At 51.2% G+C, this 20,141-nt stretch overlaps 1 protein-coding gene across 1 annotated transcript; it reads left to right on the top strand.

The window, feature by feature from the left end:
• Window positions 1-2,573: 2,573 nt before the first annotated feature.
• On the top strand, window positions 2,574-13,452 carry BPIFB6 (BPI fold containing family B member 6; the record flags this gene model as incomplete). The annotated part of the gene is made up of 15 exons (XM_080684898.1): window positions 2,574-2,673; window positions 3,056-3,155; window positions 4,198-4,302; window positions 4,765-4,914; window positions 5,070-5,133; window positions 5,640-5,700; window positions 6,499-6,590; window positions 7,383-7,559; window positions 8,332-8,385; window positions 8,746-8,922; window positions 9,656-9,723; window positions 11,385-11,430; window positions 12,198-12,261; window positions 12,680-12,864; window positions 13,420-13,452. The coding sequence occupies 15 exons, from the start codon at window positions 2,574-2,576 to the stop codon at window positions 13,450-13,452; spliced, it is 1,476 nt and encodes a 491-aa protein (XP_080541024.1).
• Window positions 13,453-20,141: the final 6,689 nt, after the last annotated feature.

Genomic DNA, 20,141 nt, shown 5'->3' with positions numbered 1-20,141 from the left:
TTGTGGAAGGAATGTAAGAGTACCAACTGTGTGCCCAGACTTGTGGGAGGCACTGGGTCTAGGGGAGGGAACAGGTGAGCCCTGATACGTGCTCCTGGGACCACTCCATCTCCCCCTCATGCCCCCCGTCAGCGCCTGCCCTCCTGTAGCCACCTAGGCTTCCCAACCGTCCTCCGTGCTATTTACATTGGAACAGATTAAAGGGTCACGTGAGCATCAGGGCTCCTATTCTTCAGGCCTCTAGATAATTATCTGGGCCTTATTAAACCCTTCATTATTCAAGCAGCTAATCAGGCTCCCAAATATAAGGGCTTCCTCTTCCTGGGATCCAGAAGCAGGGGTCAGTCATCTGCAGGACGTCCCCAGACCCAGCAAGGTAAGGACAGGCCCCACCTGTGGCACGGTCCCCGGAGAGTGTCTCAGCCAGCGCTTTCATTTTACAGGTGAGAACACTGAGGCCCAGAGAAGGGAAGGGACTTGTCTGAGATCGCACAGCAAGCAAGCAAGTGGGTGTCAGGGCCAGGGCTTAGTTCTATGTCCTGATCCTCAGCCAGGGCTCCCCACTTGCCAGGAAGCCACTGGACCTTGCAATCTTTAGGTTTTGTAGGACGGGCAAGATCAATGTGACAGCAGATCTGAGGGGCCTCCTGGAGCTCCATCGGAGGCCGAGGGAAGACCAGAGAAGCCCTGCTTTGTAGGAGCTCAGAGCTGAGCTGGGGCGACGGGGTAGGGATGTGGGGATGAAGGGGAGGTTTGGTGCATCTAGGAGCATCTGAAAATGTTAAGCAAAGAGTGCTGGTGTGGACAACAGGAAGCACTCATTTGGGGGTAGAATGGATTAGGTATACAGTCAGGTGCAAACTGTGATCCTGAGGATGGGGGCAGTGGGAGGGTTGAGGGGAAGCTTCCTGGTGGGGAAGCAAAGGCTGAAATTCAGACTTGAGGGATCAGCAGATTATGGGTGGTGGGGGAGGGCCTTCCAAGAGGGAGGGTCAGCGTAGGCAAAAGCACAAGCACCGTCAGAAACAAAACCCGGACACAGGCCGTCTCAGGAAGCCCTACCCGACCATGTCACCCCAAGCCACTTAGTATTTTAAGAGGGCAAGGAACCCCGCCCAGAATGGCCTTAACGCCTGGCATCAGTTCTGGCCTGGAAACAGTGGGGCGGGGGTGGTGTTCAAGCCTCTGGGTTCAGCCTTCCAAACTGGGAGATCTGTCTGGGGCTAGAGGAGACCTTCACCAGGCCCCTCCCAGCTCTGTTCCCCTGGCACTGAACTTCACTGTCCCTCCAGGTATGATTTTCAAAGAGATTTGACACTGGGCATGCATATGGCCTGGCACATTCCCATGGCACAAATGTGTATTCATAGGGGTTGAGGAAACACCAAGATTGCTTATTTTCAAACCAAGATAGACGTTTAAAAATAAATGGGACAAGAGAGAAACATATACTTTCATTGAGCAAATATTGATTGCGGGCTTGAATGGTCTGCCCTGGCTTTTTAAATGCTGGCTGCTTCTTATCCTTTAGTCTCAGCCTAAATATCTCCTCTTCACAGAGTCCTTCTCTGCTCACCTCAATGCCCCGCCCCCTCGGCACACACACTGTATCCCATTCTATTGCTTCTCTTTAAGATTCAGGAGGATTAGGACTATCTCTGCCATGTCTACCTTGTAGCCTGGTCTGCCTGTCACATTCAATAAATGTGAGTTGAATGAGTGAGTGAATGAATGAATGAATGAGTGCATGAGCTCAAAGTAGGCACCCATCTCTGTTCATGGAGCAGTGGGGCCTGAGCTGCTGTCAGCAGGCCCAGCTGGAGCTCTCCCTCTCTGGGTGACACAGGCCAGGCCCTGTGGCCCCTCCTTGGTTCTTTTCATCCACAGCTCAAACCTGAACCAAACACGTGGCCTCTGGTTGGGAGAATTTGAGGTCTTGGTAAGTAGGAGAAAGGGATTTCTGGGGGTTTGGGGTGGAAAGGGAACTTTGAAGGGTCTGGGTTGGGAAGACCTCACCCAGCTCTCTACTCACTGGCTGTGAGACCCTGGGTATGTGTATCAATTTCCTTATTGGTAAAGGCATGTCTCAAGAGGCCTTAAGGGGCTCTGAGCTGAGATGTCTGGAAGTGAGAGAGAGCTGGAGGAAGTGGGGGATGCCATTGGCTGTAGCGTTGAGGTGGGGGGAAGGGGGTTCCCTGAGTCAGACCAGGTTGGAATCCCCTTCAAGGCCGCAGCATTGCCTGGAACTGAGCCACATTTGAACTCATGAAAAACTGCAGCTGAACCTCCAGCAACCTCATAGTGCAGGCTGGTCAGAATGTATCATGCCCACAGACGAGGAAACTGAAGCTTAGAGAGGGAAGTGACCTGCAGGGGGTGACTCCAGAGGTCCTGTGTTTAATCTGGACACTCTGACCCCTCTGGAAGGCGGTAATGAAGTTTGCTTAGCTGGCAGATTCCCAAGGCTCCTGGACCCTGGAGCTCATCCAGGGGCCGATCTGCTCTGGAGCTTGGGAGGTCTCCAGGGCCTGGTGGGCTGCACCCAATCCAGGCTCTGTGGCCCAGGTGGAGCTATGCTGCAGATCCTGTGTCTGGCACTCTGTGGCCTACTGACCTGCACACGGGCTGAGCCTGGGGCGCTGCTGCGGTTGGGCATGGACGTCCTGAACCACGGTGAGCTGGTGGCCCAGGTGGGAGGCTGGGGTGGGAGGTCAGTGGGACAGGGAGTAAGTAGTAAGTACACAGTGGTTGCTCATGTTTGCATGGCCTCGAGCATCCTATGATCCTCATAATACACTTATAAGCAAAATGGGGTGACTTGTTCTAGGTCCCTTGACAAGTGACTCGGTCTTCTCCAGGAGGCTTGAGGAGGGCATGACATGACACATCTCTGGGTCCCTGGAACCCCAGCTCTGAGTGGGGCACAGTGACTGTGCGGCACATAGTGGTGCCCCTTGTAAGTGGCCTGGGCCGAGGATGCCAGAGAAATTGGCCCTGGGCAGGGAAGCAGTGAGGAGCCCAGCTGAGTGTCTCTTCAGATCCTGCCCCTTTCCAGAGGTCCAGAGTGCGATGGACGAGAGTCATATCCTGGAGAAGATGGCAGCTGAGGCAGGCAAGAAACGTCCGGGAGTGAAACCCATCAAGGGCATCACTGAGTGAGTAGGGCAGGGGCTTTGTGTGTGGGGGGTGATGGCCAGGGCAGAAGTGGTGAGGAATGCCGTGCCAGGACCTGAGAAGGCAGGTGGGACAGCTAGTGCAGGGTGTGGGGCCTCTTCCCTGCCTTGTTGCTGGCTTGCTCTGTGACCTTGGGCACGTCACTGCTCCTGCCTGGGTCTCAGTCTCCACAGTCATCCACTGAGGACAATTCCTGCTCTGTTGTGAGCAGGGTCATTGGGAGGAGGAAGTGAGGTTGAAAGTCAGACTCCAATTGCCTGCCTGCAGCAGGAGCTCACTGAAAGCATGCGCAATTGAAAGAAAACCCTCAAATGGCAAAGCTGGAAAGGTATCAACAACCTTCTAATGACAGGGTCGGTTCCTTTGCAAGTGCCATATAGAGTTGATTGGTAGGGGCTGCCTGGAATGATGTACTGGGGAGGCACTCTCTGGACTGAGCAGGAAATAGGACTGTGATCACTTAGCAATGTCTGCCAAAAGCTCAGGATGGGCAGGTAAAGGTAGACATGCCACATCCCTGTTATCCCAAACCTCAGACTGGTGGTTCTCAACCAATGTCTGGAGACATTTTTGGTTGTCATGACTTGCTGGGGTGGGGGTAGGGAGGTGCCTCTGAGGCCTCTCATGGGTAGAAGCCAGGGATGCTACTAAACATCCTGCAATGCACAGGACAGCTCCCCACAACACAGAATTATCCTGCACAAGAGGTCAATAGTACTGAGGGGGAGAAACCCTGATCCTAGCAAACCTCCCCATTGTGCCAATGGGGAAACGGGGGCTCAGAGAAGGGAAAGGTGTAGCCCAAGGTCACACAGTCAGCCAGGTGTCTCTCTGTGTGCAAATGGGCTCATGGCCAGCTTTTTGTTTGCTTCATAATGGCCCCACAAGGCAGGCTTATCCCTATGACATGGGAGAGGGGACTTACCTAAGAACTCCCAAGCAAGGTGGTGGAGGAGTGGATTGAGCAGCTAGCAAGGTCTCACCTGTCCACTTGTCATTGCTGTGGATGTCTGTCCCTCCCAGTATGAAGGTGAAGGATGTGCAGCTTCCTGTCATCACACTGAGCTTCACACCAGGGGTGGGCATCTTCCAGTGTGTATCCACCGGCATGACCATCACAGGCAAAAGGTGAGCATGGCAGGGGAGGAGAGGAGGTGCCCTCGTCTCAGTCTTACATGCCCATTTATTGAGTACCTACTGTTTATCATCTGGATGCTGTGGTTTAAGATGATGCAAATTTGATTCCTACCTCTGATGGGAACCAGACCTGAGCACAGATGATCACATATTGAATGATTAACCCAGGACAGAGGAAGCATTGGCAAGATGAAGGGATCAGAAAAAGCTTTTTGGAGATTATGTCAGCTGAGCAGGGTTTTGAAGGATGTGTAAGAGTTTACCAAAGCAAGAGTAAAGAGTAAAGACTGGTTTTGTGACATTGGGCAGGTCCCATCCCCTTTTCTGTCCTGTGTGGGTGGTCCCCCACCCCTTCCCCCTTCCAGAGCTGCAGAGAATGCAGGCAAAGAGGAGATAAGGATAGTGGCCATCGTGGCAGATATGCCCATGATGCCTGCCTACCCTCTCTTCCAGCTTCATGGGTAAGAACATGGAGATCATTGTGGTCTTGAACATCACAGCCACCAACCGGATTTTGCAGGACGAGGAGACAGGCCTCCCCAAATTCAAGAGCGAGGGCTGTGAGGTCATCCTGGTCAGCGTGAAGACCAACCTGCCTAGCAAGTGAGGGGGTCTGCAGCTGGGGAGGAAGGCTGGGTTCACATTGCCACCCAGCTCAGCACCCACTTCCTGAGCCATGGCACTTCCTTAGCCATGCCCGTGTTTGTCCTGGCCTAATTTCCTGATGTTGTGCCCCTGTCCCCATTTTCTGTGACCAGCATGATGCCCAATGTTGTCAACAAGTTCCTGGACAGCACCCTACACAAAGTTCTCCCTGGCCTGGTGAGTGCCCAGAGCAAGCCTCTACCCCAAGCATGTCAAACTCGCGGCCAGCGGGCCGCATGCCTCCCTTCATCCACGGGAGTGCTTAGACCAGGGCTGGCAGGTGATTTTATCTCAGGTGCTGACCCTGATTGGCTGATAGTGGCTGAGGAGGATTCTGAGGCTATGGCTGGCTCAGCAGGAGACAGTGCTGTGATCATCTAGTGATGTCTGCCGTGAGCACAGGAGAAAGAAAAGAGAGCCTGCACATTACAGCTTGCCAACCCTGCCCAGATTACTAATCACTGGGACATGAGTCCTCACTGATTTTTGCAGGCTGGGGTCAGGAGATATGGATTCTAGTCCCAGCTCTACCATTGACTTTCCATGTAACTGTGGCCTCGGTTGCCTCTCCAGTCCCTGTACCACCAGGGCTTTTGGGATGCCTCATGGAGTACCATTCATCTGTGAAGAGTGAGGTCCTCCACACAGTGGTCCTTTTATCCCAGCACCTTCTCTGCTTCCAGATGTGTCCAGCCATTGATGCAGTCCTGGTGTATGTAAACAAGAAGTGGGCCAACATGAATGGTGAGTGGTCCTAGCCATGCCTTGCTCCCACATGGGGACATCAGGATGGGCAGACTTTGATGCCCCACTTCCCATTCAAGTGCCTGCTCCTAGCCCAGCCTTGGGACTAGAGGAGGTCTGAGGTAATGATGTCTGTCTATCCCCCAACTGTCCAGATGGGAAGCCTGAGACCCTGAGGGACTCTGGGGTCCTTGCCTCTTAGCTCTTCATCCATTATTCTATCCATCACCCCAGACTCCAAGGACAGCAGCCATTGTGGGCTATCTACACCCTGCAATCTGAATAGTAATCCCCAGGAAAGTTGTGATACCTCTTTTCCTTTGCCAAGAGCATCTGCTGCCTCCCTCATCTTGGGATTCACAGGACTCTGCAGTGTTGGGTAGAGGAAAGCCCAACAGCTGGGAATGAAGATGGTGGGTTTATGTGCCCAGCAGTGTGGCCTGGGACAAGTCACTTCACTCCTACAAGCCCCAGTTTGCTCATCTGTAAAACAGAGCTGATAATCCTAACCCCACCCTTTTGTGTTGAGAACTGAGCTGTGACAACCCTTGGTAAACTCTCAAGCTCTGTGCCTGCAGAGTGATGGGAGTGGGCATGGTTTTCCAGGTTAGGCCCATTGCCTCCATCCTACAGATGAAATTACTGAGGCCCAGAGATGCTAAATAATTTGCCTTGGGTCACACAGAGGGCCAGGATTCCTGGCACGTAGGTCAAGCTCAGGTGGAGGTTGGCTGATGCTGGCTTCTTGAGCTGCTTCCGGGTTGGTGCCTTTCTAAATGCAACCTCCTCTTCACACAGCCCCCATGCCCATAGGCCAGATGGGCACCGTGAAGTATATCCTGACATCCATACCGTCCACCACAGCCAGCTACATCCAAGTGGACTTCAGTGTAAGCACCGGGGTCACCAGAGGCCTGGGGTCTCAAGTTCACTGGCCTGAGTGGTGGGGGCTGTCTGGGGCTGTGGTCCTTGCAGACCAGGCTCACCTATGCAAGTATTTCCTGACACTAGGGTCCTTTCCCTCTTTCTGCTCTCAACTTGAACCCTGAGTCCCTTAGCTGATTTCCCTGGACTGCTGACTCCACTCTCACACCTTCTCCCAAAGCTGTCTGCTTCTCCCAATGAGTGGCTCACCCAGCTGTACCCTGCAATTGTACAGACGGGGACACTGAGGCCTGGGAGGAGGCAAGGCTTAGCTAGGGTCCCACCATAAGTTGGGGGCTGAGGTGGGTCCTCACCCACGTTTCCAGAGCTGCAGGTGACTAGGTGAGATGTATCTTTAAGGAAGGGAAGAAAAATCCCAAGAAGTTATCTCCCTGCTAAGTCTCCTTCCAGCGTGTTTCTTACAGGCCCTGTATTATTTTCCACTTACCCTTTCTTCTGAGAATAAAACAGAAAATATGTTCTGCATAAATGAGGGCTCAGACAGTCAAAGTTAGATTAACTGAGGTTACTTAAGTAATCTTAGGAGAAACCGCCAGTGGTTTAGTGACTGACTTCCCTATCCTATCAGCCTCTGTCTACCCACCTGTACCCTGGGAGGGTTGGGCTCTGACTCTAATAGCTGATGGCTTGCTGACTTAGGGCTGGCTTGAGTGCCATTAGTTTGGAGAACTGAGACTCACCCTTAGCCACAGTCCCTCATGGCCAAGGCTGACGGTCTCTTTTCTGCTGTCCCACAGCCTGTGGTACAGCAGCAAGAGGGCAACACCATCCAGCTTGCTGATGACGGGGAGGCCCCAGAGTTCCCCGAAGATTATGTTGAAGGCTCTTCACAGCTGCTGCTCTCAGCTGCCTTCCTCACAGCAGAGCTTGCCCTTCTGCAGAAGTCCTTTGATTTGAACATCCAGGATACCATGGTGAGCTGTACAGTGCCACGCCCCCTGTAATGACAGTCCCTGTCTGATGTGCCCATTCTTAGAATTATCCTGGGGTTGTGGGCAATGCTAGGACAGGGAGATGCCTGAACTGATTTAGGTTTCTGTCATTAGTTAACCCTGCCACCCACCATCTCTGTCCATGTAACCACCATCTACTCATTCATCCATCCCCTCTGATCCATCCATTCATCCTCCCATCCATGTACCCACCATCCATCCATGTACCTTCCCATCCATCCTCATGCACATTAATCCATACATCATCCATTCTTTCATCCATTTATCATACCTTTCCACCATCTTTGCATCCACCCACCCTTCTATTCATTATTCTTTTCATTCTTTCACCTACCCATCCACCTGCTCATCATCTATTATTCATTCTCCTATATAAACATTCTTCATCCATGCATCCTCCCACCCACTCACTCACTCCTCTCTTTGTCCATTTCCCCCATCCATCTATCCATCCATTCATTCCCCCCATTACATCTTCTCATTTCCTTCTATCTGCCTGCCTTTTCACCCAACATTTTCTCAGTATTTCACCATGTACCAAGAACTATGGGTATCAGAATGTGTAAGCCACAGTCTGGGCTACCCAGGAGCTCATTATCTACTTAATCACAGAGTAACAAGTGTTTTGATGAAGGGACCTTCAGAGGGCACACCTTATTAAGTCAGAGGAGATGGTTGTTAGGATGGGTTAAGGAAGGCTTCAGTAATCCTAAACTTGACTTGCATTTTGTAGGTTGGTGAGCTGCCCCCACAAACCACTAAGACACTGTCTGGCTTCATCCCTGAAGTGAGTGCCCCGAATACCCATGATCACCACTTCCTGCTCTGCCCTGTTCTCCTCTAGTCAAAGGGACAAGGAACTGGGGAGGCAGCTTTTCAATGCTCATCTCCCTTGTCCAGGGTGGAATCATTCGGACGGAAAATACTCTTTGGGTCCTAATGTGTACGTTGTACTTTCTGTGTCAATATAGAAACAGCCAGATTGTCTGGTTTGTTCCTTTTATTTCCTTATAGACACATCCCAGCCTTTGCATGTTGTACTTCCTGTGCCCAAGGTGGAATCACCTAGTTCATGGCAGACTCCTGGTTTCAACGGAAGCCATCAGTCTGAGGGCTGGCTCTGAGGGGAGTTTCCTGGTTTCTGTAGGTGGCTGAGGCCTATCCCAAGCCAAAGCCCTTGGTGACTCAGATTAGGATAAACAAGCCCCCCAAGGTCACCATGGAGACAGGTAAGAGCCTACTGCACCTCCATGGCACCCTGGAGATGTTCGCAGCTCGGCGGCGGCGGGGCAAGGCTCCTGTGTCCCTCTTTCTCCTGGAAGCTGTGAGTGGAATCTCTTCCCTATTTAAGCCTAACCTCTTGGAAGGTGGGATTTTAGTTGATAGCCAAGTAGCGAACTGATGGGTTCTTTGTTCATCTCAATTGTGTGGTCCTAACTTCCCAGACTTTGTCACCTGATGTCTGATCCTTGGCTCTGCCATTGAAACTTTGAATGGCTAGAAAGATCAACAAATGGAGGGTCAATAGTTTAGTCCTTCCTTTTCCTCTCCTCTCCACCCTATGCCTCCCTTCAGCATCCATTAACATTTATAAGGGCAGTGAAGGGCTTAACCTGGGGACTGTGGGAGCCTGGAGAGATTCCAAATCCAGTAGAGGAAATCACAAAGGACCTCCCAGAGGAGGTGACACCTAAGCAGGCAGTTGAAAGTTGAGCAGGAACTGGCCAGGAAAGGGGTTGGGCTGGTGATGGAGGGCACTCCAGGCAGAGGTTACAGGATGTGCAAAAGCCTGGAGAAATTACATGAGGTGCACAGGAATCTACAAACACGCCAGGTATTTTTGAGGGTGCTGTCCTGGGCTAGGTTCAGGGAAGGATGAGCAGCCGGGGCTGGGGTCACGGGGAGACTGCTGGGCTCAGTTCCTGAAGATGGGATGGGCAGAGAGGAAGACCACTGCTGTCTTGGCAGTGGTGTGGTGTTGGGGAAGTGGTAAAACTTCTGGTTTTGCCAGCCCTGATGGGGGCTCACTGCCTTCTCCCTGCTTCCCCTCATGCCAGCACTTCAACCTGAAAATTCAGTACTCAGTGCGTGAGAACCGGTTGCACATGACCACCTCTCTGAACAGGTATGCGTCTGCTGCCAACTCTGGCATCCTTGGTATTACCAGCACCATTTGTTTCCCTGCTCCAGGGTCTTTCTCTGATCCATCCAGCATAGGCCACACTGTCAGGTCAATCTGCTCACTATTCTTACTCCAGAACCCTCAATGACTCCCCATTGTCTAAATGATCTCCTCTCAGATCTTAGCTTGGCACTCAAGGCTCTTCTCAAATTCTCTCACCACTGCTATATATATATATATATAATTTTAGAGCGAGAGGAAGGGAGAGGGATAGAGAGATAGAAACATCAATGAGACAGGAACATCACTGATCAGCTTTGCCTGCATGCCCCACACTGGGGATCGAGCTGGCAACCCAGGAATGTGCCCTGACTGGGAATCAAACTGGAAACATCTTGGGTTGACGCTCAACCGCTGAGCCACACTGGCCAGGCCATTCCACTAGGCTCTTGACAGTGGCTCTGATGGTGAGACCATGTTCCTTTTTTCATTTAATAAGCCTTGGTCCATACTGTCCAAAGGCCATTTATCAGTGCCCAGCTCAAATGATAACTCCTCCAGGCAGCTTTTTCTTAGGCAAATAGCAGCAACATTTTTAGAGCTCTGTCTACGTGTTAGGCACTGGCTACCTAAATTACTTTCATTATTCCACTTCAACATTCTAGTTGTACTATTAGTTGTTCATTCATTTTTGTATTTGCTTTAATCTTTCATCTGACTTGCATTAGGCCAGGCTTCTTTCAGTTGCAAGAGAAAATTCCAACTTTAACTGACTTAAGCTCCAAAGAGAATCTCTTGGCTTATGTAATTGAAAATTCTAGAGGCAGACTTGCTTTCCAGAATGGCTAGATCTAGGTATGCAAATGAAGTCCTCAAGAATCTGTCTCATTCCTCCCTTGGCCCTTGCTGTCCACTTTGTTGGCTGAATTCTCAAGCAGTCTCTCCCCAGGTGATGGCAAAGTGACCCTAACATCAAGAGAGGCTTCTTGTTCAATAGTTCTAACAAAATTACCAAGGCTGCTTCTTATTGGTCTACCATGGAGCTCATGACCAACCCTAAGCCAATCACCACACTGCTCTGATTGGAATGCTCTGATTAGCCAGGTCTGATTCATGTGCTTAGGCTGAATTCAGCCCCACCTGAAGGTCTTGGAATAAGAGTAGAAAATGGAGCACCTGTTACTGGAGTAGAGAATAGATGCTGGGATGATAAAGCCACCAGATGACCATCGCATGGTCTGTTCTGGTGCCAACATGTATTAGTGCATATTAGAGATTGTCCAGGGGATGAGCTGGGTGGGGGGTGGGGTCCTAACTCTGTGTCTTTCAAGGATTTGGGACTAATTAGTTGGCTTGCAAATCTCTGCATACGTGGCCTTGGGAAGAAGCAATAGACATGACTTGGGGTCCCTGAGGGAAGAGTCAGGACCAGTGAGAGGAGGCAGTGGCTTGAGCTTGTGGGAAACAGAATGGGCTATAATGAAAGGTAGTGAGCACCCCATCAAAGGTAGCATGCAAGCACAGACGTACAAACACCTGATAGGAAGGCATAGAGGAAACCTCTGCATGAGAGTGGGGTGGGGTGTTTGAGATCCCCTTTCTCCAGGGCCAGGGGCAGTGGTTCTGACTGCCCTCTCCCCACTTTGTTTCTTTCTCCTGCACAGATTACTGAGCCTGTCCCGGGAGACCTCATCAGTTGGTGCCTTCAAGGTAAGTGTCCCAAGTGTTATTGCCTAGTCTGGCAAGATTGGGCTTATTCTCCCTTGGGACTGCAGGGACCGGCCTCGAAATGGAGGCAAAGTAAATAGAGCAGGTCCCTGTGGGACTTGGGGATCCCGACTTGCTATTTGACCTTGGGAAAGCCAATTAGCCTCTGAGTCCCTGTTTTCTTTTCTGGGTAAAAAAATTGGACATCACTTTCGATTGATTTAAAAAACATTGTCATGCATAGCAGCAGCCTGAGCTGACTCGGATGACCCAGGTGCTCTTTTTATTAGTCTCTGTAGCCTCAGAGCCCAACACAGAACCTGACCCAATAGGTGCTAAAAATAATAATCCCGACCATAGTCCTTACTGAACACTTACTCTGTGCTTTACCCAAATTCATTGAAGCCATGTGAGTAGGTGCTGTTATACTATATTTTCACAGATGGGGAAACGGAATGAATGATCAAAATTTTCTGTAGGTGCAGGAATGGGGTCCACAGGCCACCCAGTGTCTCCTGAATTCCCCCGTGCCTGGACCATGACCCAAGGCCCACATGTCACCTGAATGGGACTAAGCAGAGGTGAAAGGCATCAGCCTACAGTTAAACAGGGTCAGGCCCAGTTTTGATGTTAGCTGGACAAATTATTTGCTGTCTCTAATATTCATTCCTGTGGTCCCCAGACCCAGTTGGAGAGAGGGTTGAAAATTTTGTTGAATTGAATTGAACGATGGGATGTGGGTATTTTCTCTCTTTCTTTCTCTCCACCAGGAGAAAAAACTGACTGGCTTTATCACTGATTTTCTTCGAGAAGCCTACATCCCGGCTGTCAATGGTGAGAGCTCCAACAGGCGTTGATTTTGCTGGTGCCCAGAAGCACTCTGAGCAGGAAAGGATGCCACCTGGTGGTCTTAAAGCCCCTCCACTGGCCCCAGATGGGGGAGGCTAACAGGGAATGGATGATCATTGCTGAATCTTTGAGGTTAATGTAATCTTAACGTCACCTGTCTACAGACAAAGGCACCTCCCATAATTTTGGACACTTGATTCTTGAACCCACACCAGGAGTTAGATCTTAACCCAGACCTGGGATGTAAATCCAGAGTGATCTGGCCTATGCTCTCTATGCCTGTGCAGCTGGCAGACATCATGAATCAATCACAGCACTATTTCCCACTCCTCTGCTCCAGGCATCCACTCCTTAATTAACTGCAGAGTAATCAGGCTGAAATGACTCTTACTGTATTTCTCAGATGTGCTCCAAGTTGGACTTCCACTTCCAGACTTTCTGGACATGAATTACAACCTGGCAGAGCTGGACATAGCAGAGGTAAGGAAAGGAACTGGGGAAGGCCATGTCAGTCAACACTTTTGGCCAATGAGTGAGGAGCAAAAGCCTGCCTCTCTCATCCTGGAGGGAGCAGGGCTGAGGAAGGCTGTGGCCATCAATACTATCTTGCCAATCCCTTGCGCAGTGCCCCCTCACCCCCTTCAGAACCTGGCCCCTCTTGGCCAGGGAGTCCCTAGAAGGAAATGTGAATTCTGCCACTCTCTTTCCCTGCCTTCTCAGGCAAATTACCTCACCTTTCTCTATGCCTAGATTTTTCTGTGCTGAAAATGGGGATGATAATATGGGTACTTGCTCCTGAGAACTGTTGTGATGATTCATTGAGATAATTCATCTAAAGGTATACAGTAAGCACTCAATAAATATTAGCTTTTCACTCCATGCCAAGCATTGTACAAAGAGCATTCAATGTGCATTTCGCGCATTCTGTCTCTCCAATCTGGGAGGAAGGGGTGCTTGTCTGCACTTGGCCATTGAGAAAATGGAAGCTTAGAGAGGTGAAGGATCATAGGGCGAGTCTCGTTCATCCTCTGCTCTCAAACGCTGGCTTCCATTTCCTGGCCACGGCTTGGTCTATCCCATTCTGCACTGGGTGGCCCCATCATTGCTCCACCCATCTACACCTGACCCTTTATCTCCTGCCAGAACGCCCTAGTGATGGACTTGAATCTGGACTGACCAGGACAGGATTCAGCTGCCAATGCCCACACACCACCATGGGCTGTGCACCGTGGAGGAGCCCCTGACCGGAGCCTGGCCCCTATCACCACTGGCTGCTTCCTTTAACAAGAAGTGAAGTGGGCAGGCCTGGGCTGGGACCTTGGCAATAAACAGGAGAAAGGCCATTACAAACATCTAATGTTTTGACCTCATTATTTGTAGCAAATCGACGTGTGGCTTTTCTTCCCCTTTGGTGGGTTTTGGGGTCTAAGACCAGCTTGGGGTCTGAGGGAAGCTGGTCACAGTCTTGGAGCAGGCCTGAGCATATATTGAATACCTGCTGAATGTCATGCTCAGGGTTTTACTTGTACCATCTCATGTAATACACAATAACCTGATAAGAGAGCAACATCGCCATCCCCACTTTACAGATGAAGAAACTAAGGCACAATGAAGTCAACTCCCTTGCCCAAGGTTACACAGTTTAGCAAGTGGCAAAGTTCTCCCCACCCACCTTAGTTGCCCCCAAATCTTGGTAACTTGAGGGAGCCAATGACACAGCAGGCTCCCAGGCGTCCTGCTTACGTCACCTCCTTTAATCCTCACAAAACAGTTGAGAGAGATGAGGACTGTCCTCATTTCACAGATGCAGAGACTAAGGCTCAGAGAAGTGGAACAATTGGCCCAAGGCCACCTGGCAAGTCAGGAGACAGAGCTGGGGATTGGAATTCTGGAGCCACCTGCCTCGGTCCCAATCCTGGCTCTGCCTCCTCACTGCTGTGTGCCCTGGGCAAGTTCACTTCACTCTGAGCCTCCATTTCCTCACCGGTAAAATGGGAATAATGATAGTACTGACTTCAGCAGGGTTTCTTCAGGATTAAATTAATTAAATAATGAAAAGTGCTTAGCACAGGGCCTGGCACAAAGTAAGTGCTCAGGAAATGTTAGCCACAGGTAAGTGTTTGAAGCCAAGAGGGATGTGAACAGGTGTGTCTATGCTGGAGTGGGGAGGGCAGGGACGGGGGGGGGGAGGGGGACAGCTGTGCCAGACGGGTTCCAGAATGTGCAGTTTTGAGAAGGTGTCAGTATAAATGGCCTAAGGATCCGGGCGGCCGGGGGCATCTGTGCAGATGCTGGTATCCAGCTGTGGAGCTTTGTCTGTGAAAAGACATGGTGTCTGTCCATGTCTGCGTGCACCTGTGTCCCATGGTCACTTGTATGTCGACTGTGCTGAGGGTGTTTCCACGTCTCACAGATGACATTCATGTGAGGATCAGCTCCCGATATTTGTCACATCTGCCCCATCTCCTATCTGAGATTGACACTGGTACTGGTCTTTAAATGGACTCCTTTTACAAGTAAATGAATATATGTTTACACATAATACAGTTAAATATACGTTTTAAAATAAATGTATTCTAAATGGACCCTGAAACTCAGTGTCATTTGCTAGGATGTAAAAAAATAAAATAAAAAAAAATAAATCCATAACTTTGAAAAAGAAATGTGCACGGGCCTCCTAGGATCGCTTGGTGCTCCAGTGCTGGAAGATACTGGAGTGGGATGTCTGTGTGTTGGTGTGTGCATTTGTCAAAATATCTCTCGGTGGGGGTGAGTCTCTGTATGTGGGGAGTCTGGGTGGGTCTCAGGGGAAGGAGTTGGTGTTGGGCACACACAGGTGTCTTGGGGGGTGTGGTATGGCAGAGGCCTCGTCAGGGGACCAGTGCTCCTGGAGCTCACGAGGTCCTGGCAGGTCTGCCCTATCACAGCCTGGCCCAGGCCCATGCTGCAGAGGAAAGAGGGCCCTTCCTCCCCTCTGGCCAGATGCCAGGACCATCCCCTTGTCCCTCACCATCAGCCTTAATCCCATAATTATTATTTTCCTGATTCTGGGACAATGGCAGCCTTGAGACAGGTCTGGCAGGTACAGACGCCTGGGTAATCCATGATGGCAGATGCCCGACATGGGACGTGTGATAGACACCCCCTTCACTCCCCATTTCACCCTTAGATGTCCATACAGCACACTCCTGGCCACCTAAAGCCTCCCCACAACCTCCCAGGCTCAGTGCACAGATGGGGAAACCAAGGCACAAAGCTGTGAGAGTCTGACGGCCTGGCTTCTCACCAGGAGCACATTGTGGCCTTGGCCAAACCACAATTGCTCTCTGAACCTGTTCTCCCATCTGTAAAAAGGGAGAGGGGTTGGATGCTCTGGCCTCCAATCTGATTTCAGCATCCTTTGAGTGTCAGTCACCAGTCTACCCTGGGCAGAACACGGGGGCTAGCTAGGCTGGCAAGGGGAGCCCTGCCCTGTGACCTCACCCCTGGGGAGGCAGGGATGGAAGTTCTGTGCCCATGGGCACTGGTCACCTTCCTAATACCAACTTAGATGAGGAAGTGGCAGCTTTGAGAGATGAAGTGACCAGCCCCCCAGGGCACAGGCACCTGTGGAGCTGCGACTTGGACCATGTCTGCCTGAGTCCAAGTCTCCTCTTTGCTCTGTCACATCACATTCAGCAGCGAATGCATCCTCCTCCTTTAAAGAAACTGAGGTCCAGACAGGGTGTGTGTCTGGCTCAAGGTCTTTGATCCTGGGACCACAGCTCTCAAGCCCTAGGGGCCTGCCAGGCAGCCCACACCTGGGAAGACAAAGACAACACAACATCCCCGGCATCTGTGTCCACACTCGTCACCATCCACCCTTCTCCCTTCCCAGCCCACTCTCAGCTCAGGTACCCCCAGGAAGGCCTCCCGGGGATCTTTCTGTTGTCAGAGTTTCTCTGGCACCCTTGGCACCCTCCCTTGATGCTCTAAAGTCCATTTCCAGGATGCCTATTCTCACAGCCAGCTAGTCAGGTGAGGGTGGGCACCTTTAATTTAAGCCCATTTTGCTTATATGGGCAAACTGTGGCTCTGCAAGGAAGTCACTCAATAGTGGGTAACAGAGTCAGAATTTGAACCCAGGAGTTGGTAACAGAGTCAGGATTTGAACCCAGGGATATTTCTCCTCATCGAGTCCCTTTTTGCTCTAGTCCCTTCCTTGGCTCCTCAGCACCCTCACGAGGGCTCCAGAAAGGTCTCCATCAGATTGCTCTAGGTTTGTTAAACATGGCAATTCCTAGGCCCTCTATCCTTGGCCTGTTGAGTTAGGGTTGCAAAGACATGTATTTTATGGATTCCTTCCCATGGCCAGGCCCAATCCCTGACTCACCTTTGGTGCCTGATGAGACTTCTCTGGGGAGCTAGAAAGAATTGGGGGAGAAAAGGCAGATCAGAAACTAGGTAGCATCTTCCGCCCTTTCAAGAGGCGAGGCTGATGAGTGTCAAGCCAGGTGGCCTGGCTGGACTCCTGTGTGACCTTGGAGCAGTGGCTGTCCCTTGCAGAGTTCTGGTTCCTGAGTGTAAGAGGGGGAGATATGGCATTGCTGACTTCACAGCGGATTGTGGTGACAAAACGAATTCACACGCATCAGTGCCTTGTAGACAGTAAGTGCTCAGTAACTGCTAGGTGCTAACTTTCCCTCCTCCTCCCTCAAACAAATGCCTTAAAAATACCCAGCGCTGGCGAGGATGTGGGGCAGTGGTGACTCTCCGGGCTGCTGGTGGAGTCCCGACGGCAGAGGCGCTTGCGGAGCCCTGGCAGTGTCTGGGGAAGTGGAACCTGAACGTGCACCATGACGAGCCAGCAACCCCGCTCCTGGCTAGGTACCTGGAGAAATGAAGAATGAAAATATATGTCCACAGAAAGACTTGACAAGAATGTTCACAGCAGCTTTATTCATCACAGCCAACAACTGGAAACCCAGGTGCCTCGAGACAGGAGCACGGATAACAAACTGGTGTGCTCACGCAGTGCAGTGGTACGTACAGCAAAGAACGAGTCATTGTCCCACACACACGAATGAATTTCACAGACAGTGAGTATGAGGGAAGCACACATAGACGGGCACGTAGGTGCCACTTCATTCTGTGACCCTCAGGAGTATCCTGGGCTCGCCCACTGTGTGAGCGGTCGGGGCAATGGTGACCCTTGGTGGACAGTGACTTGGAGGGACACCAGGGGACTTCTGGAGTGCTCGGTTTGTGAAAATTCGTCCAGCTGTACACTTGTGATCTGGGCCTTTCTCTGTATGTGCTTTATATTTTAACTGAAAGTTTATTTTTAAGAATGTATGTGGGTTTAGTAACCTGACTCAGTTTCTAAAGTCATTGGGATGAGCATTGCATGGTTAGGGGTTCCGAGGTTCTGAGGTGGACCAGGCCGATGCCATCGCTCCTCCCCATCTCACCAGGCAGGAGACAGACCCACAAACACCCAGAAACACGGTTACAGCCAGGCATGTCACAGACTCAGGGAGAGAAAATCCCAGAGGGCTGTGGGATCACAGCCAGCGTGGGGATCAGGAGGGCTTCCTGGGGGAGGGGGTACCCAAGCCAGTACCTGCAGAAGAATTGCAAATAACAGCTAAAGTCTGTAAGTCTGAACAGTGACCTGCAGGGCCTGTCACTTCCTTGATTCCATGTCCCTCACTCGCCTCCACCACATAGGCCTCCCTAGGGCTTCTGGACACATGGCCTCGGAACCTTTGTATTGCTGTCTGGCTTTCCCCCAGATAGCCACCTGGCCCATTCCCTCTCCTCCTGCTCCAATTTGAGGCTTCCCCTGAACACTTAGTGAAAACTGCACCCCGTCCTACTTTATTTCTGTCACCAGCCTCTGATGTACCGTATCCTGTGCTTATCTGTTCCCTCCAGAGCTGTGTTGTCCAATGCAGTGGTCAATACCCATACGAGGTGACTGAGTGCTTGAAATGTGGCAAGTCCAAATTTGCTGTCCTGTCAGTGATTTCACAGACTTAGCATGAGAGGAAAAAAAAAAAAAAAAGTAGACTATCTCATTAGTAGTTCTATATTGATTAAATGTTAAAAAATATTTTGGGTTAAATAAACTATATTATTAAAATTAATTTACTTGGTGGTTTTTTACCTTTTGAAAAAGGCAGCTACTAGAAAAAATTATTTTTAATATATTTTTATTGATTTCAGAGAGGGAGAGAGAAACATCAATGATGAGAGAGAATCATTGATTGGCTGCCTCCTGCATGCCTCCTACTGGGGATCAAGCCCGCAACCTGGACATGTGCCCTTGACTGGAATTGAACCCAGGACCCCTCAGTCCTTAGGCCGATGCTCTATCCACTGAGCCAAAGCGGCTAGGGCATAGAACAATTTTTAATTGTGTTGTGTTGTTATTGCTCATCTCCTCAGTGCAGGGATTTGTCCCTTTTGTTTACAGTGGTATCCCTGGCACCTAGCAAACAGTAGGAGCTCTACAAATGCTCACTGAAGAATGAATGAATTTCTCTCCACCATCATCTGCACCAGCCTCAGGAAGGGAACAAAGCAGCCTTCTCTGGAGCTTGGGGGACACAAGTCTTGGGGATGAAAGGGGAAGAGGGTTGGTGCCCCAGTTGGCCCAGAGTTCCTCTCTCCAGGCCCCAGGACCATCTCCAGGCCAGGCCTGGGGTAGGGGCAGCAGAGGGTCAGGAAACCCAGCAGCCTTAAGCTCTTTCCTCCCCTCCCTGGCCTTGGTTGGGGTAGGTGGGGAGTCAGGGTAGACTGTGTGCCACAGGGTGGCCCTTGGGAAGCCTGGAGGGAGACCCTATAGTGGGCTGAATGTTCACCCCCCAGCTCTTGGGGGGAGGATGGTGCCTCTGCAGCCCCAGGGCATCAACCCCAGCTCCCCTTTCTCACTCCTCCAGAAGGAAGGCTTAGCCAGGCCCGCAGGGAAAACCGCAATTTGCTTCTGACATGACACATTGACGGGTTCCTGGCGGCTGTGCCCCCTTTGTGTCTCCAGAGCCCTTGTGGGCATATAAGGGCCTCCCCCAGGCCTGAGAGGGTAGAGGAGCCGACAGGAGGCTGGGTACCCCACCTGCTCATTGTGGAGCTGCAGGAGCGGGTAAGGCAGCCTGTGGCAGCCCTGTCCTTGTGAGCTCCCAACCATTGACCCTGTGACCAGCCAGCTGTCCCATCTGAATAGCAGGCACAGAAAGAATTCACCCTAGGAGGGCACTGGGGTACCTGGCGGTAAAGCTCATTTTACTGATGGGAATACTGGGGCCTAGAGAGGGGCAAAGGCAGGGACAGAAGGGCTGAAGGGTGCCCATTTTTCTCTAAGCCAACTGGCTTCCCATGGTGGGAATCTTTCCTTCTGTGAGGTGACAGAGAGCCATTAGGGGACTAGTCCTGGGGAAAGCAGGCAGACACTGCCGAGCCTGTGGCTGGTCCAGACGTGTGCATATGTACCTTTGTGCAAATGGCGCCAGGGCAAACAGCGGGCAAGTGAGGTGGGGCTGGATTTCATCCCCTTTGCCCCTCACCAGGCACCGTCTCCAGCACACAACCATGCCTGGAGGCCCGGACACAGTCCCTGCCCTCTGGGAGCTTACAAGGCAAACAAGGACACAAACACAATGCTTAGCTACAAATTGTGATAAGTGCCTATAAACAAAAATTCTGGGTGAGGTTCAGTGGCAGAGGGGCTTCTTTAGACAAGGTTAAGGAGGGAGGGCTGTCCAAGGAGGTGACATGTATTTGGAACCTGAAGGGTGAGGAGTCAGCCATGCACAGAACCAGAGGAAGAGCCTTCCTAAGAGAAGGGACAGCCTGTGCAAAGGCCCTGGGGTGGGAAGGAGCTTGTC

The sequence above is a fragment of the Plecotus auritus genome, assembly GCF_963455305.1.
Source record: "Plecotus auritus genome assembly, chromosome: 8".
Classification (NCBI taxonomy): domain Eukaryota; kingdom Metazoa; phylum Chordata; class Mammalia; order Chiroptera; family Vespertilionidae; genus Plecotus; species Plecotus auritus.
This window is presented reverse-complemented; position numbering and strand designations above follow the sequence as displayed.